The 22,498-nt window shown below is 46.4% G+C and overlaps 1 protein-coding gene across 5 annotated transcripts in view; it reads right to left on the bottom strand.

The window, feature by feature from the left end:
• The window catches only part of BCL11B (BCL11 transcription factor B), a 97,087-nt gene that overhangs the window by 72,657 nt on the left and 1,932 nt on the right, over window positions 1-22,498 (bottom strand). For 2 of the 5 annotated variants that reach the window (XM_055716496.1, XM_055716498.1), the window contains exon 2: window positions 9,430-9,798. In XM_055716496.1, coding sequence (XP_055572471.1) covers window positions 9,430-9,798 — 369 coding nt within the window. Of the gene's footprint in view, window positions 1-9,429; window positions 9,799-20,782; window positions 20,975-22,498 lie in introns of those variants that run through there. The other 3 variants (XM_027804923.2, XM_055716499.1, XM_055716497.1) reach the window with 2 other exon arrangements.

Below are 22,498 nucleotides of genomic sequence, written 5' to 3'. Positions count from 1 at the left end.
CCATCATTTATTCAGCAGCATCTCTTTCTTTTCCTATTTTTCCCCTCTTCAAACAGGGGGGTGCGGGAGAACCAACGCTCTCCTCAGCCTCTGCTCATTGCTAAGGCAGTTTCAGCCACAAATACCTTGCCGCCGCAGTGCTTTCCCAGAGTAAGCAGACAAGGAGTGGGCTGGGGCAGAGTGAGGGGCTGGAGTGCGGAGGGGGGAGCTGTCAAAGTGGGAAGAAAGAAGGCAAACATCTATTCAGAAGCCAGACATGCTGAGCTAGGTCAGCTGCAGGGACACAGCCCCTTGCAGCAGCTATGCAATTATGTCCAAAGTCTGCACAGCACCAAGAGTCCCAAACCTGCATGCCAGGGCTGGACCAGAGGATCTAGGGCAGCTGGAAGAAGGTATATAATGACTTTAATTGCTCTTCAGAGATGCTAAAGGGTAGGTGAGATACTCTTTAGCTAGAGCAGAGGGCTGATGCTCTATACCGCTTGCAAGAATACATGCAGATAAAATAGCCTAATGAGAGAGTGGAGAGAGAAATATGGTAAGTGCCAGCCATGATCAAAAGGTGAAATAAAATATCAAAATAAAATGCAGCCTGATCAGAGCATGGAGGACAGGGATACACAATCTCTTCACTGAAAGTGGCTGTTAAGGTAAATTAGATTAATCACTCCTACCTCCCTTCCTCCCTAGACTCTTTTGTTTTTGATGAAGGGGCTTACTCCTGTAATGCTGAATGCTGTCCAAGGCTGCTGGACATTTAAAGCTATATGCTTAACATGACTGCGACACACACATATCCTGTACTTCCACTTTCCAGGAAAACAGGGATCTGCTACTTGGTAGGTCTTTTCCATCTGCAGCTTTTATGACCCTACCGAGAGACCGGAGAGCAGTGTCCCCGTTTTCTCGCTCAAGAAATACGCTACCAAACACCAGAAGAAAGAGCAAGTTTAAGAGCTGTTGGACTTAACCGTGGTTTATGCTGATCATGCTCAAATCTTTCTGCAAAGGCATACATGCAAAGAGGAAAAAACAACAACCGCTAAGTAACCACTTCACATCTGCTATTAAGATTATTAAACTCCTTACAAGCAGTATCTACCCCACCTTCCCCACTACACACAAACATACACACACCCCCAAGCTCTGCAACATGGCAACTAGGAGCCAAGACGGCTCTCCCGGCTGCAGCAACCACATTCATTCCTGTTAAGGGGTTAACGATTCGTTTCCACTACTTCTCTCGAGAAAACCTACAATGAAAACATTGGCTCACGAAAGCGTTCTCACTGCCAGAATGCCACAGCGCGAGTGAAAAGTCCGTTTTGTTTTCATTACATCTCTGGGATTTCCGGCTTAACTCCTGAGCTTAGACACCAAATCCCTAGATACCCCACCCACCCACTTTTTCTTCTTTTTTTTTTTTTTTATAACATTTCTACTGCACAGCCCACCAATTACCATTTGGAGGGTGGGAGGGAACAGGGAGAAGGAACCATGCTGAAAAAGATGCTCTTGTCCGAGCGAGTGTGCGTGTCTCCCAAGTCAGGAGCTAACCAGTTTCTCCAGGCTTCCACGGTTGTCTGCTGAGAAACACAGTTTTATTTCTGTACCTGGCCTCTCTCCTCTATTTCTCACCCTCCGGGCTCCCATCTTCCCACTTGGCCACGAAAGCCAGCACTGAAACTCAGCCCCAAATCTATGCCCTTTGAAGTTATGCGACATGACATAGAAATCCAAGCCTTTCTTGTACAAAAAGTATGATTACTTCACAGGGGTTTTTTTCTCCAGTTATGATAGAAAAATGTTCCAATCTCCAAAAAAACCTAGAAAGGTTCAACCTTTAGGTCACAGCCGATTTGGTCACTGTGTGTATAGGCAGCACAGTTCAAACACGGGCTGAAAAAGAAAAACAATCTATGGAAAAGACATGAAGGGAGGAGGCAGCCTCATGCTATAGCAGCACTTCTGTCCTGCTGAAGCAAAGCAACAATTTCTGTGCCTTTATGTATTTATTCACCATCAGAGAGGAACAGCAACTTTTTCTGTCTATATGGGTGCTTTTCTCTTTTGTAATACTTGCACGCAACTGGCTCTCCTTCAGCTACATCCCAGCGCAAAATTCCCCTGCAAATGCACACAGACTCCTTTCTTGCAGTCAATACTCCACTGAGCACAAGCCCATTGCTATTAGTCACATCCAGACAAATGCCAAAGCAGTCTGTAGGATGGTTGGGCACTATTTTTACTTTGCTCCTAACAGCTGCTTGCAAAGTTGTTAAGAAAAAGAAGTAATGACTGGCTGACCAGTGCCTTTTCATCATGTATCATTAGTGTTGCCTAAAAACTCTACCAATCTTTCCATGCTAACAGTAATCGGAGATACACAGATGGTTTCTGGTCTTCCACACATGGTCCAAGTAATTTCACAAGAGGGACTAAATAAAGACAAAAAACCACTTTGTTGGGTGACATTTTTACCAAGCTGTACCTCTGAGTAAGTCCAGAGTCCTTCCACTGAATTAAAAGAGGGTAAGAGAAGTGCCTAGCCAGTGCAAGCAAGCAAGTTTTGCTCTTAAAGAGTGACTCCCGATGCACATCCACCCCAGAGCAACATGGCCACATGCACTGAACAACCACCTTAAATCCCCTCTCATCAGCCTGCAAAACGGCACTTCTGCCAAAAAGGTTTTACCTAGCATTGTCACACATAAAACCAAAGATGACTATAACTAAGAGAGATTAGAGAGAGACAAAATAACAGCAGAGAGCTCCCATTTTGCAGTTCAGTGCCCTGTGCATTCAGGGGCAGGTCCCCGCTTGTGCCGCCCAATCAATCCGGCATGGCACGGCCAGTTTCAGGCGAGTTACCCCAGGTGGAAATGGGGCAGAGTGGGGTGATGCTGCCCCTCCAGCACCGACACCTGCCTTCCCCGCCTGGCGGGGTTCCTAACCGCACACAGGGTGCTGAACATAACTTTGAAAAACAGGATGGTAAAAGGAACAAAACAAAAAGCTAAAACCGGCAGGGAGGATCAAGGGCATAATATTCTTCAGCGGTGTTTTTAGCTTGGGTTTTTTTCATTTCATAGTTGACACTGGTAGAGCCTCGGTGCCTGGCAATGTCAGATCCTGGGCAGGACACGGCTGGGGGTGAGCTGAGATGGTGGCAGGGAGAGGGCAGCCGGTGGCCCCTGGGCTGGGGCTGAGCAGAGGGCACTGGAGCTGGGCCACATGGGTGTGGTGGAGTTCAAGCAAGGGAAAGAAAATGTTTTGTAATCGGCAGGTTTCTCACCTTTAACTCCCACCAGGATTAGCAGGGTGCTTACCGCTGCCTTGGCGGGAGACACAGCCGCAGCCCTGCCATCCCTCCCTGCCAAGCTGCAGGGGCACGCTGACAACAGGCGGCTGCCAAGCCACCCCTGGGCACCCTCCACACCACTCCTTCTTAGGATCCCCCGAAGTGGGAGATCATGTCCCCTGGAGACCCCCACACTGGTCTCCACCTGGCCTCACCGGCAGCCTTAAAACTTTAAGCCCTCAGTATTTCATCAGCCCCTTGTCATGCTTGAAGCCACAGTGAACCAGGGGAGGGCAGCTGCCACCACAGGCCTCAGCCATGGGCAGGGGATGTCCTGTCCCCAGAGGAGAGCCAGGCTCCCTCGACATCCCCCCTGCCCTGCTCCAGGTGCCAGCAGGGCTCTGGGTGAGATCACCCGGTTTGGTTTTCTCCTCACGACCCAAGTCAGGCCCTCGGTGAGGTCCCCAGGGGCAGGAGGCTTGCTCCTTAACCCAGCTCCCAGGGGAGCGGCAGCTGGCACTCGCGGGGGTAGGGGGTGGGGGGGGGTGTGTGTCCCCTCCACAACACCGATTAGCAAAACACATTGCTAAATACTTGATGAAGCAGCAGAGGAGGAGGAGGAGGAGGCCTGGTAACTCCTCCGTGCTCAGGGAAAGCCTGGCAGACGTGAGGGAAGAAGCAAGCCTGGAAAAGCCTCACGAAAAGGATTGCAGCTGCAACTCAAGTTTCTCGGGCACTGTTACTACACACTTCTGGAAGCCTTTTCACACCATGTTTTTCCTGGCCTGCCTTAAACAAGTCACTCCTGTGAGACCCACTGCCCTGGGGATGTGCCACGGCGGCCTGGGAAGGGGGATGGCCCCAAGCTCCGTACCAGCTCCTTGCTGCTCAGGACACCGCTCCCCAACCTGCCCAACATCGCTGCCACAGGCCTCGGGTTGTTTCAGTTCATGTTTTCCTCCCCTCACATGTGAAGGCATCACGATGGCTGTCTGAGTCCTACAGTTAATATGGGTGCGCGGGTCCATAATGGTACATTGTAAGTGAATGTCTCAGGGTAGACAGCAATAATAATTAGCTGTCATGATTTGAAAAAAGGATAATCCATGTCATTGAGTTAACAATCACTCACACAACACACATGGATTTAACTAATCTTAATTTGGAGAAAAATAACAATTCTAAATATATCAAATAGCCTATTTCATGGCAACCTGCAGCGGTGTTTATCTCTGGCTTCCAGCACATACGAGTTATTTAGTTTCTCTCACTGGCAGTTTTACCATTCAAAAGCCTGAAATGAACATTCATGGAGCAGGGGTTGCAGTTAAATCCTACCTCTGACAGGGAGCCTTTTTTCACGATGCACATCTAGTTCAAGTACATAATATATAGAGCCCAGCACTGGCGGCTGGGATGGGATGAATAAGGAATTCAGATCAACCCCCTCCTCTTTCCTGGCACCATCTTTGCAGAAATTAACTACACTGTCTTAATGAACTTCTGCTGCTGGTGTGGTTACCTGTCTGCAAGGGTATGCTACCCCAAATGTGCAGACCAGCCAGTGAAGCTGGAGAAGGTCTGGTCCAAGAGGTGCCTGCCCCACAGAGTCTCCCTCCTCTCTGCTGGGGTTTTCTGAAACCATCCAGAATTAAAAACAAGCTGTTCAGTAGTTTTTCTTTAATCTGGATTGTTTCAGAGAGTCCTGCTAAACAGCTTGGTGGCCCGCAAGCCCAGCAGCACCATGAGGAGGACAGGAGATACCATTAAAGGACAGCAGGAGCCACCGCCCTGGGGCCTTCTTCAGCCAGGACAGGTCACCTAGTTATGCCCAAGATCTGATAAATATGAAAGACAGAGGTATAAAATAAAACAGTGGTCTAATTTTTTCCAAAATATCTGCCAGCGGTAAAGTGAAAGAAGCAGTGACTGATAACTCCTAGCCAACTCATTGGCCTGGCTGTGTTTTGCTGTGCGACAATCTGGTACATCTGTTTGATACTATCACACCCTCTGTACAAGAGGCAGAACTGATTTTCAAACAGGTCAGCCAATTTGGAAAAAAAAAAAACAAAACAAAACAACTTCACAGGACAGACTGCTCCTAAGCAGGTCACGTCCTCCAAGTGCCAGCTAACATGTTACCACGCACCTTACGGACAGTGATAACTAAATGAAAGCACCTTGAAAAGCTTGGATTTGCAAGTTACCAGTCAGGAAAAATGACAGATTTCATTATCAGAAGGTCCTTAAAGGCTGACTGTGGAGATAAAGTTGCCTTTGTCTCTACTGATACCTAGAAATGTCAGTTGGAGATTTGCACTGTGTGTATGCAAATTCTTGCAGACTCCTGAACATTACCTGTCTCCCTCCAAGCGGCATAAGGTCTGTTGTGTGGTCAGGAGGCATTCAGTGACCAGAGCAAGCAGAGTTACCAAGAAAGAAGGAAAGAAAGAAAGAGAAAAAAGAAAGAAAGAAGGAAAGAAGGAAAGAAGGAAAGAAGGAAAGAAAGAAAGAAGGAAAGAAAGAAAGAAGGAAAGAAAGAAAGAAGGAAAGAAAGAAAGAAGGAAAGAAAGAAAGAAGGAAAGAAAGAAAGAAGGAAAGAAAGAAAGAAAGAAAGAAAAAAGAAAGAAAGAAAGAAAGAAAGAAAGAAAGAAAGAAAGAAAGAAAGAAAGAAAGAAAGAAAGAAAGAAAGAAAGAAAGAAAGGTAAAAAGGAAGAGAGGAGGAAAGACCTCAGTACTGCAGTGCAGCCTGCACCAGAGTGAATGCTCCCCACCTCCTCACAGCCAGAGGGAAGAGGGGTGCAATGGCAGAGCCAACCTCAGCACCTGATGTACCCTCACTGCACTCAGCCATGGGAAGCTGTAAGGTTTGGCAGCTTAGTCACACCACAGAAGGCCACACAAATAATTTCGACCAAATAAGAAGGTCTACAAAAATAACACAAGATCAAGGAGAGGAGCTGAAACCTATTTGAGGGCAGCAGCGGTGGCAGCATATTTCAGGGAGCCCGAGTGGCGAGTGGGTGATTTCTGGCTTCCCTCTTCAAATATAAAGACTCAATTATCTTTGAACAGCTTGCTTTACACATGAATTGACACATTTATTTTACAATAAATAACTGAAAGTTATCTATGTTTCCTTTACTGTTAATCTACACAAAGAAATAATAAACAGAGCTTGTCTACAAAAATGCAACTACTGCAGTCCTCAGAATTCAATTAAGCTAAAATAATTAATGCTTCCACCATATTAAATTACTTTATACATTTGAGCCACTGAATTTTTTTTATTCTTTAATCTTTTTCGTCTTTTTATTTAATAAAAAAAAAGTTAGTTTCAGAGTGGGGCGGGTGCTGGCTAGGAGGGGGAAAAAAAAGAGCATGATTTGCTGTTAAAATGTAATGGTCTCCTTTAGCTGACACAGCATGTAGAGTGTTTTGTGCCTTTGATTAAAATAACATTTTAAATGCTTTGAACAAACATATCTCCCCATACTTCTAAGGGATTATTTTACATATTTCTTGGTGGAATAAAGAAATTCATTCTTCCTGTCGCAGTACAGAAAGGCTAAGAATATCTTTCGTCACATATAAAGTAAAAATACTGTAGGCTGTTGCATTATTACCAAAAAAAAAAAAAAATAAAGAGAGGGGGTGGCGGGGTGGGAGAAAGCTGCCTTAGAGATTAAGTTTCCCTTTTATGAAATCGTATTTAGTCTCTTTTTTTAACAAATCTAACAACAATGCTCTACAGCCGCTCACTGGGAAATACCTTTAATGTTAAATGCAGATTCTGATTTTCTTGGCTAATGCAGAAAGCCTTTCTATTGAAATATAAATAAGGGGTTTGGTATATCCCACTAAAGCCTTTCCAGTGAATGACTTCTGTGGGTTTTTCATGGCTACCCTCCATGGCTGTAATGTGAGGCTTTTATCCTACTATTGAAAACTATCCGCTGCTATTAAAAAAAATATGGAAGGACACTGCACCTTTTTATCTCGGAGCTGGGCTCCTAATTGAGAAAGCATTATTACTGCACTATTTAGTGGATGTCCCTATCTCTGTGCACTGCTGAGAAAATGCCAATCAAATGATAAACCCTTTTATTTCTCTTGATTCAAAATCTTTCCGACATAGTTTCATTTGATATTCAGTTGAGTCTGAAAGAGATTAGGTGCTCCAGATTGGCTTTTAATTTTTTTTTCTATGCTTTTTCCACATGTGAACATCCCCTTCACCCCTTCCCTCAGCAGATTTTCTGCATTTGTTATATCGATGCTGACCCCCAGATGCCGGGATGGGACAGCACCCTGTGGGCTTGGTACGGCAGTTGAGGTATTTACAGACTGACCTTGGGTACAGATTAGTAAAAGATAAGATCTGGACTACAACTACAGCATAGGTCTCCTGGACCAACCTTACTAAGCACTGGGAACTTTCTGCAAGGGGCTGAGCACCATCAGCTCGCACAGAGATCAACAGCTATTGACAGTGCTCAGCACCATCCAGGAGACCTTCAGCAGACTGGCCGAGAAGGTCTTTAATATTTCTCTGCTCCCACCAAATGGGAAGGAAATCTAGCCCTCAGAGCTGCTACCCCATGAGGTAGTCATCTCTGCCAAGAAATGCATTCACAACTGCAAAGGGATGGGGAAAGCTGAAAAAGGATGAGGAAATGACAGGGTCAGGCCTTACAGCAGGGTTGCATACAACACTAGAGCACAGGCTGCCCCCAAAGCTACCGGCTGCCCCATGCCAAGATGGTGACTGCACCCAAAAAAGGATTCCTAGAAGACAACACAGTAGTCAATGAGTGGCATATGCCCTCTCCTAAGAGGCAGATCACCTGGAGATTTGAAGACTGCAGCAGTTCAAAGTTCGCATCCTCACTTATATGATGGCCAAGCCCATCAGAGGTGCTGGGGACTGACTCAGAGACCTCCAATGCTAAAAGCAGGACTCTCTAAAGCTTCAACTGTAAGGATAGCAGCTTCTTACAGGTCTTCTGGGCATCCTGTCATGGGGACATCCCTACTACAGGCAGGTTCCTAGACTGTCAGATCTAATCCCATAGGACAGTTCCTAGAGAAATCAGGACAGTGGCAGCAAAGACAAATTGCTACTGGTCTCCTGTATGGGATACAGTCGATTTGAACAAAAAAGGCCTGTTTGAGGGGAGACCCTGCTGTGTAACATAAAACCCCCACTCACTAGCACGGAGCAGAGCCTTCCTTTCACTGCTGCAGAGGAACATGCCGCTGCAGAGGGGAGAAACGCCCTGCACAGCGGAAGCGGCCCCATGCCAGGCGCTCTGCAGGAACCGCTGCACAGCAGCTCGCCCAGGCAGATACCATTGCCCACCTGCCCACCTCTGAGCCGGGAGGTCCGCTGAGTAAATGTGAACTGCACCACGTAGGAGAATTTTAGAAATGCCTGCAATTTGCTTTACCCAGGCCAGCCCGTGCTCTTGTCTCCTCATTCAAAAGACCCATTTGAGGCACGCACGTGAATGCAGGTGTCGCCCACCCGACTCCAGCCACCTGCAGAGACCCAGGAGAGGTGGCCCAGGAAGTAATGCAGACCAGGAAGCTGACATCTGTCCCAGCAGAAGGAACAAGCAAGGACTTAACCCCAGCTTTAGCCCACACAACCAAACCTTCTTTCCACTGCAGTCAGTTGGAAGAAGATTTTTCCACTGACGTCAGTGGGATCAGGATTTGGTCCTTCCCAGTAGGTCTGCATGTGACAAAGGGTATCTGAACTGGACTGAACTGAGCATTTTACTAAAGTCCCCTATCCCTCCACCACTGCAACCTGCTTAAGGATGCTCCTGAAATGGTTTCTGACCCAAACCTTCTGCTTTTTCCTACATGTACAGGCTGCCCCTTGGCCCTCCTGGGGGACTGAAAGGCCGCTTTCTCCAGGAGCTGGCCCTGCACAGATAGCTACATGGATTTACATGTGGGATGGACAGCCCTGCTAAGCCCTGAAGAGCCATGAGGATCCTCCAGACTGATGGCTCCTATAAAGACCTGTGACTGAAGCCTCTGTTTCATGGCACTTTCTAGAGGGCTCTCCTTAAAAGATTACCTAGGCAGTTGATTGAGTGTAAAACATGCTGTACCTGCAATGTTCTCCTGCTTGGGGCAAATTCCTTTTGTAGGCGTGAGAAGACGGTCTTCTTCATCGGGTGTGACTTGGATCCCGATTTCCACTGGCTCTGACACTTTCCTGAGCTCGGCGCGTGAGGAGGGGGGAGGGCTGCTCTTATCCATGCTCTTTTCATAGCAGGCACCACCAGTGCCATTGCACTGTTTTCTCTTGTGCTCTATAAAAACCAAGATGTCTCCCAGCGGGAAGTTCATCTGACACTGTCCACAGGTTAACAAGTCGGGGTCTGTCCCGCCTGCGGCGATGCTGATGCCACCCGGCTCTGCTATTGCCAGGCTCTCATCCTCGTCGGCGAGTGCCGGTTCCACATGGTCAGCCTCTGCTTTACATGGACAAGGAGAAAGAGGGAGGAAAGGGACGAGGGGAGAAGAGAAAGAGATTGCTTTGAATGTTCACAGACTCTGAAGGATGCATCACGAGAGGCCCAGCCTCCCCCCAACCCCCAAAGAAGGCAAGCCTGATTAGATCTTTCTTTTATTTTTCAGCTTTTCCGCTCTCCCAGAATGATTTCAATATATTTCGCAAACAAGCCTGCCTGAAACAAAATGGAAAGGCTGACCTGGCATAGCTTTCCTGACAGCTCCTTCCCACTGCTGCCAGCGCTGCAAGGATATCAGCAAAGAGCCATTTTGCAAATGTTCAAGCCCCAAGTCACTTTCTGAAATAGTTCCTCTCTTTTTATCCCACCTTCTCATTCCCACCACGTCTCTCAGCCATCTGGCCAAGGCCCCATCCAGCAAAGCTCATGCACCCAAATCCCTCCTCCTATTTCAGAGAGAGGGGAAAAGCTTGTGTCCTCCAAACAAGCAGGATCAGGCTCCCTGTGGCATACAAAACTAGTACCACCTTGTCCCATCACAAAGATACTGCCAAGGTTAAATGACCACCCTTAGCATGAATCACAGCAAACTATTTGCAAGAGTAAGGTAAGGAAGATACAGCCTCATGCGAAGTTAAGGGGTTTCAAAAGTGCGTACAGTGGGAAAGAGAATGAGGCACTTATTTAACATACTGGGAATATTGGCTGAGCCTGAAATCTTCCACTCTACTTTCCTGATGTCAAATAACCCTGCAGTTGTTTATATAGGTTCATGAAAGTTTTTTGTTTAAATCTTGCCCACAGACCTGATGGATTTCATACCATTACCCCCAAAGACTGGGAAAGTATTTCTGAGTGACCTGCGTCAGTTTCTAAGAAATACATAACTTCTAATTTCACAATTAATAAAACACAGTGTGTTTTTAATGGGTATTTAGAAGATAATTCTTACATTATAAAATAATTATGGATCACAATCCATTTCTGGGGCAAAACGTGTTTTTTGGTTTGTTTTCTCTTGTTCTGCTGTGTAACTGCCAAATCATACAAACCTTGGTCTTTACTCAGGCAAAATTACCACTGACTTTTGCCTAAGGCTGTTTTGCCTCTGCAAGGACTATAGGATTTGGGCTGAACAAAACAGAGGAACTAACAGTATGTAAATCAGTGAGTGAGACCTCTAATCGAATCAGGATTAAAGGAATAGGAGGAAAAATGTTCACTACTAGCCCGCGCAGTTTGCTTATGTGTTTCCTGGGGAAAGCAAGTCACACAAATATCTCAAAGAAGTAAGACAGAGATAAACAGATGTTATAATCCAGATCTGAATTCTCATCCTGGCTGAAAAACAAAAGGAATTTTGTCCCACTCTTCAGCAAATTGAAAAAGAAAAAAATACAAAAAACAAACACGCATAGGAAAGAGATAAGAGGTAGAAGGTGAAATGTATTACCTGGCAACAAAAATGGTTGAACCTTGAAAAAGGCAGTTTAGAAAAAGAATTGCCCCCATTTTTGCCTTCCAGAATGAATAATTGATGGGTGTATCTACCAGCTGTATTGCAAGTTTCATCAGACTTCACTAACAGCAAAGCGGAGAGCAGCAGCAGCACCAGTGACAGCAGAAAAGGACAGGGACCTCAGAAAAGTGCTCAGGCATGAACCATCCTGCTGGAGCAGATGATGGGCACGGGAAGGCTTCCTTTTCCTAACTCACACCAAGCTTACCAAATACACAGCAAAATACTCATTCTGAAAACCATGAATTACCTTTTACCCCTTAATCTAAGCTTAAAAGGAGTTTGAAGACAATACTACATGATTAATTCACCAATTTATATCATGAAAAGATGCCTCCTTGCTTTAGTGAAAATGCAGCCATAACCCCACGCTGAACAGGGACTGCTGGGAGGGGAGCGGATGCCTGCGAACAGTGTGTCACGATGCAAAAGGTAATTATTTAGTTCTGCGCTTCCCTTTAATGATCTAACATTGAGCAATATTGTTTATATTGAAGAAAGCTTGCACCTTTAATTACCAATTACATATACATCATTTTAGAGCCAAAAGAAAAAGACTGTGAAAAGGGTCCTTTAGAAATGTGCACGCTATTTGTAGGAAGAATTCCTATTAAGGGGGAGCAGTGTGTCAAAATATTAAAAAAACCCATACAGAGAGGCACACACAGGCATGCAGATACACACGCAGGAGATGGGACAAAGAGCTGGAAAAGACAACACAAAAACAGGAACTGAACCAAGGGTCGTAAGGAAAATGCTTGTTACTAGTTTCACCTAACATTCCTGTAAAGCCTTCAGATTAAAGTCTGTCTCTTAAACGACAAAGGCTGAATTCTGGCATTTATATATATGTAACAAATAAAAAGAAAAGCACAGAACTCAACTTTATTATCTTTTTTATGTGAGGATTTTTTTTTTTTTTTGCCAGTGATTTAAATTGTGTTCTTCAGAAAATGTAGCAAAAGTGCTGTATTTGATAAGGGTCCTGACCAGGCGTCTGTGGAAACATGAAGAAGGTTTGAATAGCTAAACTGTTGTGAATTCTTTCTTTTCAGTTCTACACTTCATCTGAATATTAGTTAAATCCACATATGCCTATTCACTTACACTCGCTCACTCTCTCTTTCCAAGGACTCTGCAATGGCACTTTTTTAAAACAACATCTGGTATTCCTTCATATTTTGGCAGTCGTCACATTACCGAAATTCAGCTTTCGTTTTCTTGGTATGCCGAGCCCTCGTGATCAGTAGTAATTGGGTTTCAAACTATCAAAAGATTTTTTTCCTCGACTCTATTTCTGATTTGAGCTTAATAAATCATCAAGCATGAGACCAGCCATACACCCAACAATGCAGAAGCTATATTACATCCTCTTACTCAGGACGTGGAAAACAGACATAAAAGAATGAAAAACAAAATACTGAAAAGGTCTTCAAATGCATTTTATCCATGTCGATTTGCATTTTTTTTTTACTTGGCATTAAAAAAAAATAAAAGGCTTCCTATTGACAACTCAATTAAGCCATTAAAAACCTACAGTCAAGTAACATTACAGGAGAGATTTAAAACCCACAAAGGGAAAGAGAAAAAAGCCTGCAAGTCCAGCCCATAACGCATCAGTCATGCCTGGTTAATACAACAGCCAAGATCTTAGGCTGTTTAAGGAGTCCTTTAATACCAATGGGGCAATTTAGGCCAGTCTCAATCTAAAGTTCTGACTCCACTTGTGTCTGTGGTTTCAAATGAGTCGCTTCACATTATTTGATTAACTCTGTGGTTTTATTGCTGTTTGTTGGTAGCTGGACTTGAGGAGAGGAAGGTGTTTCCTCCCAAGTATTTATTTACAATTAATTTCTTTTTTTTTAAGAAGGAGAGATCAAGCTACACAAAATAGGAGAAGGGAAAACATCTCATCTCCCTTACGTGGGAAAAGGAAAAAAAAAAAAAATGCAAACGAGCTATTTCCAGCCAGGACTCGTGCCCTGGTTCTTCCAGGTGTGTTAAGGTGTGCCTGGCATTTTCTCTGCACCCAGAGATTTCTCTGAAGAGGACTGCCTAGGCATTGCCCACCTAGGGAGCACAGCGAGCTGGGGACAGGTGATCTATGGGGACATGAGTGACACTGTTGTTATCCAATGGCTTCATGAAATTAATGCAACCGGACAATCTAAATCATTTGCTTTCTCTGAAAAGCGTTACACTTGCTGGCTAGACTGTAAGCAGCGTCTCCAAGCTCTCTGGCTGCCAACCACGTCAAAATACAGTGGACAAACTTCTTAATTCCATAAAAGCACTGTCACAAAACCACCAGCACTCCTACTTCAGCGTGGTGACATCATTAGAGCATATGTGCCCCATGCAAACAATACTCTCATGCCCAGTATTAAAGCAAATGCACATGCAACTACTTTCTGCCTGTCAGATGTCTCAGAATCATACCCATTAATAGTGAACAAGACTGTGTTACTAAAAACCATTTCCAAGCCCTCAAAGGACAGAACAGTAGATGCTTGTTCACAGGGTACGGGTGAGGCTGGGTCCGGGCAGCAGTAATTTCTTTTCTTGCCTTTTCATTGCACTGCAGAACCAAGGTAAGAAGGGATCTAAAAGTTGCGAACCTATTATCTTCATTTTCCCTGTTCCACAGTACCAAAAGGAGGCAGAGAAAGGGGAAAAGGGAACGGTTTGGTGCTGGGCCAAAGTATTGCGTGTGAAACCTCCCCTCCACGGTTGGTTTCTGCACAAATCGATAACTGAACGGTTAAGACAAGCGCTGCCAGTGTCTTTGCCACAGAGGTGCTGCTGGGTGCCCTGCCTGCCCTAGCACCCCACCACCGCCTGCCTTTGTGCCCATCTGGGGGGCGAAGCGCAGGCTACCCCAGGGGCCACCCGTCTCTGGGATGAGCTGGGGCTTCCCAGGGTCCCGGTGTCCAGGCACAGAAAGCCACCCGCAAGTGTGCCGCAGTGTGCCGAGCATGCTGTTCTCTGCACCACAGTCACTGCTGTCTTGAAGGCACATCCAGAAAGAGCTCAGCCTAGCTGGGGAGCGAGCACAAAGAAGTGACTTCAGGGTGTTGCCCCAAAGCAGGCCTGAAAATTATGTCCCTTCAATCAACACCCACATGTTACATTTACTGTAACATCAACATGCTTAACGGAAATGGCTCGGATCACACGCTCTCTGGCTGGGTTATCGCCGAGATCGGTGTCAGGATCCTCGCTGCACAAAGACTAACGCTGCTCAAAGCGGGCGACGCAGCTCCTCACCGTCAAAGTTTATCAATAACCTGTTTCCAGAGCCTCCCCGCAGCTCCCTGCAGCTGCAAGGTGCAGAGTTGATCTTATGCCTACATATTGCATCAGCATCACACTCAGTGGTACTAGGCACCGCTTATCTGCCATCAATTTTTAATTTTTCTGAGGACTGAAAAACAATTCTTTGTAGGTTTTTTTTCTAAATAGAAGTCTGAGTCGGCCAAAAGAGGCAACTTGGTGGGGAAGCCCCAGAAACGCAGGGGCCCACAGCTCTGCTTCACTTTCCCAGCAACTCTCAGGCATGTGCAAAGCGCACAAAGGCAGCCAGAGCAGCAGCCACGCTCCGCCGCACCATGCGTGGCCCCGGTGCCGCTGCCAAGCCGCCGCCATCCGGTCACCCGCCGCCGCACGCCAGCCCCCGTCCCTGCATGCCAGCCGGCAGCATGGCACAGTGGGTGGCGATGGCCCACAGCGGCCAGGATAGAGCCCACCACCCCGGCACAGCCTGCCAAGCCGCCCCTGCTGCGTACCGACAGCCAGGGGACCAGGACGAGAGGATCGGGACCCAGCCGTGCAGGGAGGCTGAGGGGGGAGAACCCGTTTCACTCCAATGCTTGAGCAAGCCCGCACACAGCTGTGAGTTAGTAGTCAGGCACCTTTTGCAGAAGTAGCCTGAATCCCTCAGAAAGCAGTTTAACCCTCTGTACACACCTGAGATGCAGCAAGCCCAAGCACCGCCACAAAGAGCTGGGCAACACATCAGGGTTTAGGGAAAAGAAGGAAAACTGCACAATAACCACGCCGGACCCCAAATGGAACAAAAGCCGAGAATATCCAAGGATCTGTGTGAATCTCCAACACTTGTCAGATGTTATTTCATCAGAAACTATATATAGTGTTAAAGAAGGAGTGCGTGTCTCCTCTTAAGTAAACTATATGTTCATAAAAAATTATTTACTGCTTTTGAGAGTGGAAAATACACAGGCTCTTCTATAGACTGCAGAAGCTGTAAATCTCCGCAGATAAAATGGGATGTGATGATGTGATATAAAAGCATTCTTTGTTCCCCAGTGAATACATTTGTTTTATTTAAAACTAAACGACAACCAAGGAGAGAAAGGAGCGCTTGGTGCCACAAAAGGAGAAGGAACAGTATTTGGGTACAGGCTTTTAACTGGCATGGAAAAGGATATTGGAAGCACAGATTCATACCCAAGAATTTAAAAGGCATGATCAAAATTAAGTAATTAGTTTTGAACATGTATTAAACAACAACAGCTCTGTTCTTTTCTTAAGTATGAGGCTCAAAAGAGACTGTGTTTCTCAATTGTGTATGGCACACTGTTGCTCATATACGAATTTTCTTAAGCCTTTTTTTTTACTTTCATTGAAGCATATTCATTATAACATTCAGCGAATTATGGCTTCTTCCAGTGGCTTAGTAAAAGAGGTCATAAAAAAGTTAAGTAAACCAGTGTGTTTTTTTCCTCTCCCTTAACTTTGGATTCCTTTTTTATACTGTGCTGTCTAGTGCTTAGCCTTTGGAAAGTACCTTGGCATATCCAGCACATACACAAATTATCAGGCTGCTCCAGGAAAAAAAAAAAGAAACACCAGAATTTCTTGCACTGAGGCAACTACACAAAAGACTTGCATATGTCAAAAACACAGAACTAAGTCCCTGTGAATGCTGCACCATTAATCAAATCCCCGATCTGGTGTCACTTTTGCCAGTAAAATGATGATATTCTTCTAACCCCCTTCTACTGGCGCGTGCCTGCAACGCATGAAGTGTGTCCCTCTGCTTTAATTTGTTTTCGAATAGCCTGCTTTAGGCATTTTTTATATATCCTTTGGAAAAAAAAAAAAAAGAAAAAAAAAAGAAAAACAAGAAAGAAAGAAAAAGAAGCTGCTACTTAAAGCTCCAGCAAGGATCTACAGTACCGAGCAAGCAACAGCTTTTCAGGAAGGAGGGCAGGCAACAAGCATATTTGACTGATATTTAGGAGCTGAACACACAACTGCCTCCGAGGCTGTAACCGTGGGTGCAGAGGAACGGTGTGCAGCCTGCCCAGATACATTTTCAGAAAGTAAATAAACACGAAAAGAGGAAGATGCTGTAGTAAGAGCAGCTGAATGAATCATGCATTTATCAATGCATGCAGTTATTGATGCTTTTTCCCTCCCTCATTAAAAATATACATATATATAAAGCCGTCTACAGCCAATGCTGATGCTTCACCAAGCGCTTTTACAGTATCGCTAACTTTAAAGCAGGCGATAACCCCCAGCCCCCTGTTTATTTTTCTGCGTGTTTTCTCTGGAGGCTACTGAGGGAGATCAAATTCAATCAACAACTGCAACGCAGCCCTGGCGAAACCAAACTGCAACCGAAAAGAAGGAAATGCTCCAGCAAGGAGGCAGAGAGCCATTTTGGGGTAGTAGGTCTCCGCAGGGAGACTTTTCCACCAGCTTCGACCTGGATGAGACGAGTGGGAGGCAGAGGAGGGAGCAAGAGGAAGGGGAGCATGGGTGTGCGTGCACTGGGTGGGCAGAGGAGAGGGGAAGAAGAGAGAGGAATCGTTTTCTCTTGGTAAAAGTTAACACTCATGGAATTTTTTCTCTTGGTAAAAGTTAACGCTCACGGAATGGAAGGAAAGCCACAGTCAGCAAAGTCTGAGGTTTCGGAAGGGGAGAAGGGAAGGTTTTCCCCATGGCTGGGGAACACTAGCATCAGCAGCGGCCCGGGCACTGTGCTCTTCAGTTTACCGGTCTGTCAAACGAGCTGGCTCCTGTCTATATGCTTCCAGCTACCTCAATTCAAACATTAAATGAGGTAGAGAAATCATCAGATAAATTGCTGGCCCTCTCTACCCAAGAGTGAAGGGTTTTTGTACAGCTGATGACAGCCCTGATCTTTTGTCTGACCTAATTTACTTCTCTTTCAGGTTAGAATAAAGCATGCTTTCCTGTCGCAGGATAACCTCCGTGCACATATTGCACCCTAAAAATAAGAAGACGCTTGTGCTATGTTAACAATACCATAACTTGATGAATTGCTCAGACTGGGTGAAATCAACATCCCCTGATCGAAGCTTCCCATGTGCACGCCGTGAAATTATATGTTTGGGCGAGAAAGCGTCCCGCTAAAGTCCATCCACGATGCACAAGCCGACTGCAAGCAGAGAGCAGCACAAGCCTGCAGAGCAGCCTGTGAGCTGCTCAGCACCAACTTCTATGTGACAGATGTGATTTTGCCTTTATTTCTCTAGGAAAAAAATGCCTATTTCCATAAACTGCAGATTTTTTGCTATAAGGACCTGAAGATCAAAGTACAGTACACTATCTCACATCAGATCCTCTCAGCAGGGGTACATGTGGCTTTCTGACATGTAATCAATGCCAAATTATGTACGTGCATGTCTGCTTTATTGCTGTGCACACTTTTTCCTAGAACTCCAGCTTCCTCGCTCCGTGTTTTTACATCCACTGGAACAAACTAACGGATCTCCGTGGGTTGTTCCGCCCCACACACACACAGACTTGCTCATGTACAGGTATCATTACCCCCCGACTGCCATCATCTGACGAGGACAAATCGAGAATTTAAACTTTGCATGTTGACAATAAAAGGCACTGTTAAAAACTCATTTTAATTAAAAACTCCTGTCCGCCCAAACCAATTAATCAGCCGGGATTTAGCTAAAGAGAGATTTGTCTGGCTCGCAGCCCCTCTCAGCTAGCGCTATATAGATCTCCTCGTGAAAATCGATACTACAACTTTACACTGGGAGCACCGCTCAGCGCCGTGGAGCGCCGGAGCCGCGGCGGCTGTTTCCCGGGGCAGCGCACCGCGCCGCAGCCGCAGCCGGGCAGGGCCGGCCCCGCAGCCCATCACACGGGCTGCGAGCTCCCCCTAGTCGCCAACACCCGCCACTTCTCGCCAGGGGCACAAGGCAGGCTCGCGAGGCGGCTGAGCAAGCCAGCAAAGTTTATTTTGGAAAGTATTTTCCATCAACAAACAAGACGGAGCTCGAAGTAATCCAGGTGGGAAACGGAAGGGGAGCGACCACCTTGTGCGAGGCATTTTTTGAGCGAAGGGTTCGCTAGCAGCAAGCGCAGCCCTGGGAAGAGCCGCTGAAGAGGTGTCAACTGAAGTCGGTAACTGATATCAATAATTTGTACTACTTCTACGAGCGCATACTCCTCTAAGTCATAATTATTGTCAAATATGCCACAAGACAACCCTTTGTTCTACAGAGAAACGTACATTTTGCGCAAGACAAGGGCTCCAACCGTTCCTGTTAAAGGCAGCCAGGTTGTAAAATCTTCAAGACCTTTATTTCTCAATATTTAAATTAGCCTGACAAAATATGCTCTGCATCTGCCGACCAGCAAAAAAATGCAAAATTATTTCTCACCCACTGTACATCCATTTAAGCCCCTGAGCACATCAACCAAAAAGGACAGAACAACCCACATCCACAATCTAGTTACTCTGCACTAGATTTTGTAAAATATTTTAAAAGATCAGAAACTATGAAAATTTGCTTTATTTTTCTTTTTTATCTTGAAAGTCCAATACAAATATATTCAAATGAAAGGCAACCTGGAAGTCAACAGCACACAACCATTTTTGGGCTTTTTTCCTGCCCTATTTAAAGCCAACACATGTAATGTCTTTTAAGAGCATGTTAAGCTTTTCTGTGCACAGCTAGGCAGATATGAAAAATGCAGCCATCTCCAAAATAATAATAATTTCCTCTAATTCTTCAGTCACAGCTTACATTCTCTTCGTATTAGAGTTGATTACATGGGGGGGGGGGGGGGGGGGGGGGAAGGGGTGTCGTCTGTAGGAAAAGTACCTTAATTGCACTAAATCTAAATTCATTTTAAGAAAACCTCCTTGAAGGAATTTGCAAAACTTTGACATGCAAAAATTCATAGGGGTTTTTTTATAATTATTTTTAATGACTACACACAAATACAAAGTGATAAAGGAAATTACTACTCTTCCTATGGAACCTGTTGACCAGGTAGTGAGGAGCCTCCTTGGGAAACCTGGTTCTCTACCTGGAATTTTATGATTTTACTGTGCCTTTCCCTCCCAATCTTTGCTGTTGCTCTACAGAAATGTTCTTGGTTTGCCACCTTCTGCAAAACTGCTACCAGTGAGCTTTTCACATGCTCTTGCCTTTCACATGTCCTTCAAATGCAAAATGCAAGGCTAGTTTGAAACCAGATTTCTCAAGTTAAAAACAGAAGATCTGAAGCTGGAAACTCAGCAACTTGAATCAAACCAAAGTAACGTTTCTTTGCACAGAACAGCTTAACAGCTCAGCCTCCTCTTCCCTACGTGATCGCCTCTTCTGCTTTGTCCACCCATTAAAATGAGCTCGGCTACCAAGTTTGTTCTGTCCACCACCACTGAAGAAAAGTCCAGAGCTGCTCTTTTCTCTGCATGTGTTTCCTCTCTTTTTGTCCTGCACATGCATCCCTTACAAGGCTGCCTGGGAAAGACTGGCAAGGAGAAACAGGCCACTCCGTTTTGCAGTCTTAAAGACCACTGTGCTAATGAGACGCTGCAACTCTGGAGCATAACTACGTTGCAGCCTCTCTGCTTTTTGTGTTTGTTTGTTTGTCTTACACTCAGGATCTAAACGTTTCTCTGAACACCAAGAGCATGAAACCCAATAAACTCCAGCTGAGCAGTGTCAGAAAACCCTTCTCTCTCCCTCTCCCTCACCCACCCCCACCACCCTCCATCTCTCTCCCAATCTCTCTGTCCTTGCCTGGCACAGACCTCCAATCCATCCTGAAATGCAACTCTCCTGACAGACGCCAAAAAGGGAGAAAGAGGCGGGGGGGGGGAAGCCCATGCTAAACATGACATAAATACAAGATTTCTGAAAACTGCATCAATTCATCCCAGCTTTGGGAGCTTGGCTTGGGGTTGGCTTTACTTTGTTGAAAGTGTTTCGGTTTCCCATTCCATTGCCCGCTACTTTCCAAACTCCCCCTTACAGAGAACAGTCTCCCTGGCTCCTTTTCCCCCCACGAATGACACCTTCCTGAGGAGTGCGGAGATTGCGAAACCCCCCTCCTGCAAGCCCGCAGCTGAGGCTCAGTGCCTGTGCGCTGCAATGCCTGTGCTTCCTGCTCCCCAGCCCCAGCCGCAGCCCCCCGGCCCCCACCACCTCCTCCCCTGGATACCTTAATTTTTTTCTGCCACTGTTCAGTATGCAGCGTGATTTCTCCGCCAGCTTCCTCAGGATGGAGAGATAAATAAATACAGGAGGAGAGGGAGGGAAGCGGCGTACCGCTCTGCTCTCCATTCCTCCCCAGCCTCCCCGCTAAACCCATTGTACACGCAGCTCCTCGGCACCTTTTAATGCTCTCCTGTCTCATTATTTACTTTCAAGTAAAGCGATCAGAAAAGGAGATCAAATTGGAAGAACAAACCTACCTGGCTCTCTTCTCCACCCCACCTCCCCCCCCCCCCCCCCCCCAGCAGCAACAGCAGCAAGAAATGTTTCACCCCTTTAAACAAAATCAGACGTGCACAACAAACCAGATTTTCCGCACACCCCCTTTCAACACCCCACATCTCCTTGCAAGTGAGACAAGAGAAGTGGGAGAAATTGCACTGGGCGATTTAGAGGGTTGTTGATGCTTTTTCTTAAAAAATAAAAAAATATATAAATTTAAAAAAAAGGGGGGGGTGGGGGGGGTGGGAAGAAGCCATCAACAAAAAGGGAAATGCATTTTCCAAACCGGATGGTTAAAAACAAAAATGCAGTTAACGAAGGGGAGGGAATTGAGGAGGGGGGGAAATCCACCTTTTATGGTGATGCAAATCTGGTTCCAAAATAACAATGAATTAAAAAGAAACCCCCCAGAAAGAGCTAAATACCAGATGCATCTTCATTTGTGTTCCACCAGCTGATGGGCTGGGGCGGGAGGGGGGATGGGGGGGGAAAGGAGGAACGGGTTAAAAAATAAAGGCGCACACCAAGAAAAAAAAAAAAAAAAAGGGAGGGGGGGGGGAAAGGAAAGACAGAGCGAAAGAAATTGAAATTTCGGGACCCAAACCGTCCCCCCACAACCCTCCTCTACGAAAAGAAAAACAACCTCACAGGAGGTGGAAAAATTATATACATATCTCGATTCCCAAGGAAATCTTACAAACAGAAATTTATCACCGGTAACAAAGAAAGAGAGGAGCTCGCAAGCACCAAATGCTCCTGGCAGATGGCTCCTATTCTTGGCTTTCAGGGGAGGGGAGAGAAGCCGGGGGAATATTTTATTTATTTATTTAAATTCTTTAAAATCTCAACATAAATATTCGGATCCGCCGCGGCTCAGGCTCAGCCCCGGGCTGGCTCCATGCGCACCGCCGCCCCCCGCAGCACAGCAACTTGCGGACTTGGGGGGGGGGGGGGGGGAGCCGGCCTTCCCGGCGGGGTGCGGGGCCCCATCCTGGTCCCCGCCCCCCCAAACCTCGAAACCTCGCCGGGCATTTTCTACCAGCCCCCCAAACGGGTCAGATGCTATAGGAGGTAAACTGGGACCTCCCTGACCTGACCTCCCCCCCCGCCCCGCCCCGGTGGCGGCGGCGCAGTGGGGAGCTCTGAGGGTCCCGCGCCCCGGGAGGCGCCCCCCCTCCCCCCCCAGCGGTAAAAGCCCCGCGGGGACGGGAGCGGCGGAGCAGCGGAGCGGGGCGCCCGGCGCGGAGGTCTGCCCCCTACTCTGCCTGCAGGCGGTCGCCCCTCTCCCGGGGCTGGAGGGGTGGGAACGGGGAGGAGGGGGGATGCTGGAGCTGGAGGGAGGGGGGGCGTCTCCTTCCCTCCCCCCGCTTTATTTTTTCCTTCCCTATTGGGGGGGGAGAGTAATGTGTGTGTTTTCATTTCACGATGGGGGCTTCAGCAA

The sequence above is a fragment of the Falco cherrug genome, chromosome 7 (genome assembly GCF_023634085.1).
Source record: "Falco cherrug isolate bFalChe1 chromosome 7, bFalChe1.pri, whole genome shotgun sequence".
Lineage (NCBI taxonomy): Eukaryota > Metazoa > Chordata > Aves > Falconiformes > Falconidae > Falco > Falco cherrug.
Note: the sequence above shows the minus strand (reverse complement) of the source record. Positions and strands in the feature narration are given on the sequence as shown.